The sequence below is a fragment of the Theobroma cacao genome, chromosome 10 (genome assembly GCF_000208745.1).
Source record: "Theobroma cacao cultivar B97-61/B2 chromosome 10, Criollo_cocoa_genome_V2, whole genome shotgun sequence".
Lineage (NCBI taxonomy): Eukaryota > Viridiplantae > Streptophyta > Magnoliopsida > Malvales > Malvaceae > Theobroma > Theobroma cacao.
Genome location: NC_030859.1, coordinates 20,540,985 through 20,544,948, shown reverse-complemented (window position 1 = coordinate 20,544,948; position 3,964 = coordinate 20,540,985). Strand labels below are relative to the sequence as shown.

Here is a 3,964-nt window from a genome sequence, read left to right as displayed (position 1 = left end):
AATATCACATAACCATGTTATCATATCAAATCGACATATCACATTTTTATCAATTATTATATATTAACATGTGATATCGTCAATTATGATATGTTAACCTGCCACGTTAGTGTCACTCATCATAAAATGATATGATATTTTTACTAAATCAATTATTAATGATAAGAGTTTGTTTGATTCAAAATAAAAATATAAGAGCTTATTTAGTTTAAAATAAAAATATAAAAATTTGATTGAACATAATAAAAGTATAAACACTTATTTGAATTTTCTTGAAAAATTTAAAGACTTTTTTAAATTTTATGCCAATTAACTTTTGAATAGAAAAATGCATATATGTATTTATCATTAAGCCGAATACTTCAATACCGATAATTATTATTTTACTTACATCAAGAATGTTTTTTTTTTTCTTATGATACATCTGAAAATAACCAAACAAAACTTATAGGAAATACAAAATATAAAGCAAGAAAACAATGTGTAAAAAAGTATAAAAGCAAATTGACATGCAAAAAACCAGTTGGTGAGATAGTAGGAATTTGTACTGTCTTAAAAGTAACTAGATTGAGCTTGCAAGAGTTCAAGCTGTGCCAATAATTTTGCAGTTGATGATTTTATCCTGGGGTCGCCATTCTGAGCTAGATCAATGAGCACTACCTGAGCAGATTCCCCATACTTTACTCTATGAGCCTCAACATTGAAAACCCTTTCCAGTATCCATAGTGCTTTCTCCTGAGCCTTTACAGTTGTTGATTCCAGGATTTTGATGATTGCTTGAATACCTGCCTTTTCTGCAATGTAATTACTTCCATTTTCACAAATCTCATCTTGCAACAGAGTTGCAAGTGCATTTAGAGCAGCTTCATCTGCTTCCCTATCTTTACCTTCCAATATTTGGATTAATGGAGGAATAGCACCTGCCTTGACCAAACAAAATGTGCTCTTAACAAAGCAGTAGCCATCATGGACTCCACAAAATGCAGTGGTAGAAGGAGGAACGCAGAACCAGCTTGACTTTTTCAACTTTCGTAGGGATAGCGAATTCTGTGATAGCTGAGCCAGTGAGGTAGCAGCTTTGCATTTAGCAGCCAATGATCCACTGGAAACCAACTTCACAAGCAAAGGAATCACCTCATTTTCTGCTGCGAGAAGCTGTAGTCTCTTGTCAGAAGGGATTGTAAATCGGATTAATATACCTGCAACGCCTTCTGCTAACCAATGCCATGTGGATGTTAAGGTTGAAGGAGTGCAAGTCATAATGGAAACCAAAATTGGCAGCAAATTTGCTTTCCTGAGAACTTCTGTCACTTTCTTATTGCTAATTGGTATGTTGCTCATTATGCCAACTGCAGCAGCTTTATCACTGTCCAACGGTGATGATGAGATAATGTTCACAATGATGATTAGGTGGCTTTCGCCTAGCTGTTCTGTCATTTCTTCAGGTAAATATTTTGAAAGAGTGTAAAGTAAATTCAAAGCTCCGGTCCTGATTTTCGCATTACTTTCAGTCAGAAAGGGTAGAAGAAGCTGAATTGCACCATTTTCCTTCATTTTCGTTCTAACTTTCGATGCACTAGAATGGCCAGCAATGCTGTTGAGTGCTTGTATGAGGTGATACTGAATTACTGGACTTGAGAGATTTAAAAGGGAGAGCATCTGCTGCGCTACATCTTGATTAACAAGAATAGATTCCGACTGTGCAATTCTTGCAAGAATTGCTGAAGCAGGCTCCCGAAGAGTCATGAGCACAGATGTGACAGAGAAAAGGAGCTGAAGCAGAGATACTACTATGCCTGAAGTGATCAATCGTTGTATATTTTCCGACAAGTTTGACAGATTTTGCAATGCATTTAAAGATGATAACTTTGCTTCAAGCTTTCCAGCATTGAACATCTTAACGAGAGGTTCCACTGCTCCATCTTCTCCAAGGGAGGCTCTACTTTGATCAGTGAGCTCCATTCTTGACATTGCAGTTGCCATGAGGATCTTACTCATGTCTGAGCCTGGCAAGACACAGTGATGATTTTAACAGGTAACTTAAGCCCTTCAGTTGAAACATGATAGAATTGCACATTGTGATAGACATTCTTAGTTCGATACTACATTTGCAAAAAATCTAGAATCAAGAACTCAAATTTATCAAGTAAAGGGTATTTATTTGTTACCTTCCTTCAAATAGTGCACTAGGGGCTTGAAGTAACCAGCCTCTGCCATGTGCAGTGCGTTTTGTGTATTGCTTGACAATGCATTTAACAACTTCCCAGCATTGTCCGAAGCAATTGGATCATCCCCATTAAGCATGGTAACCAACATAACAATGCATCCCTGAATTCTGCCAAGCCGTCTCCAAACTGCAGGAAGATCTGACAGATCAAGCAACAGCCCTACAGCTTCCCTCCTCTCTTCCACATCCCGCGTCAAAGATTTCACCAATGCTGATAAAGATGCAGCATCTGCCATCTTCTCCTGTTAAATAGTGTGCAATGTAAGAAAACTTTCCATTGAGAACAGAATGAGAAATTGAAAGAAAAGATTCTTCATCAGTATAATTTACCTTGTTCTCAGCATTTTCTAAAGCAAGTTGTTTCAGTATCTGGAGAATGATCAAACGGTTGATTGGCTTACATGATCCCAACCTATTAACTAGAATGGAGATAATGCCTTCTTCATTTATCCATTCATTTGTAATCAATCCTTGCCTAATAGACTCGCTGAACCCCAAAAGCGCGAAGTTGAATTCATCATCGTTACCATACTTCAGTTGCAGGACAGCATCATCGATAGTAAGATTCAATCTTTCCTCTTCTATTTCTGTTCTTTCCTCCTCAATTTCCGTCCTTTCTTCCTCGATTTCTTTCTCTGATGCTGTGGCACTAACATACGCAGATCCATTGCTTGGACTTGGAGATGGGCTAGGACTTGGACTTAAGCTTGCATCAAACTTCACAGTCATGAATTCTTTATGCAATGCACCAATTCTCTCTTTCATATCAAAATGAAGATCAATGCTAGCAAACAGAACAAGGCCTATGGATCTCCCCAGATCTTGTATCACGTCTTCGATCCATATATTCGGTTGTTTTGAATCAGGGGTTTTGATCAAAGTCTTAGCACGTTTAAGCTCTTTCTCGAGCGATTCTATCGCTTTTCGGATAGTGACCGTGTCCATGACATCTTTGTTATCCCTTATATCACTCAAAACTGGAGCAAGTTTATTGAGAAGACGTGCGAATTCAGAGAATAGTTCTCTTTCAGATCCTGATTCTTTTGCAAGTGAGGCTATCTCTTCCACTAAAGCTTGTAGTTCTGATACAAGCTCAGGGAATCTTCTTCTGTCAGTATTTTTCATTCTTTAAAACTTTAGAGAGTACAGCAAAGAAAAAGGAAAAACAGAACGGTTGAAAACAGAGGATTTTCCAGTGTCTGAACAGAGGGGTCAAACAGGAACAAGGGGTTTTGGCAGAAACAGAGAAGGGGTTGCCAAATTCAGAGATGTGTCAGAGAAATCAAAGGAAAAACAAAATTATACACAGATAAAACATCTTATACGTAAAAATTACATACAAACCTAGATTTATATATACATGTGCATAAAGAAGAAGAAAATTCAGGGTTGAAGAAAAGAGAAGGAAGTTAACCTGAAGATTGGAAATCAAAGACTGAGAACAAGACCAGGAAACAGAGACGGCCTTGAATCTTTAATCCGTCTTAAACGGGGTAAACACGAGTGAGAAACAAAGAAAGAAAACCAAAGGCGAGGGTAGAAAAGACCGACCCCATGACTCCCAAACTCGTTTTTCCCCGTGTATCAATCTGTTTGTCAGCTTCCTTCATTGGACCCGAACAAAGAAACAGAGAGGGGGAGGGCGGATTTTTCTTTGTAAGGAAAACTGGTGAAAGTTGTGGAAATGGAAGTATGCAGTTCGGAGTTATGTGGAGAAGGGTATCTTCCTTGTCAATG

At 37.9% G+C, this 3,964-nt stretch overlaps 1 protein-coding gene across 2 annotated transcripts; it reads right to left on the bottom strand.

Annotated features, from left to right (window-relative positions):
* Positions 365-3,964, bottom strand: LOC18587368 (U-box domain-containing protein 44). 2 transcript variants are annotated; one of them, XM_018129600.1, is made up of 4 exons: positions 3,642-3,964; positions 2,558-3,426; positions 2,169-2,469; positions 553-2,006 (listed from the first exon to the last, which is right to left on the bottom strand). In XM_018129600.1, exons 2-4 carry the CDS (start codon positions 3,350-3,352, stop codon positions 553-555), a joined length of 2,550 nt encoding a protein of 849 aa, XP_017985089.1. In that variant the 5' UTR covers positions 3,353-3,426; positions 3,642-3,964. The 2 variants fall into 2 exon arrangements, with proteins under 2 accessions (XP_017985090.1, XP_017985089.1); XM_018129601.1 differs by lacking the exon at positions 3,642-3,964 and having other exon boundaries at positions 365-2,006; positions 2,558-3,352.

Coding starts and splice junctions, on each gene's coding strand:
- LOC18587368 (XM_018129600.1), bottom strand. CDS start 3,352: ATGAAAAATACTGACAGAAGAAGATTCCCTGAGCTTGTATCAGAACTA. Junction 2,470..2,557: donor TAGAAAATGCTGAGAACAAG/GTAAATTATACT, acceptor ACTATTTAACAG/GAGAAGATGGCAGATGCTGC. Junction 2,007..2,168: donor AGTGCACTATTTGAAGGAAG/GTAACAAATAAA, acceptor GTGTCTTGCCAG/GCTCAGACATGAGTAAGATC.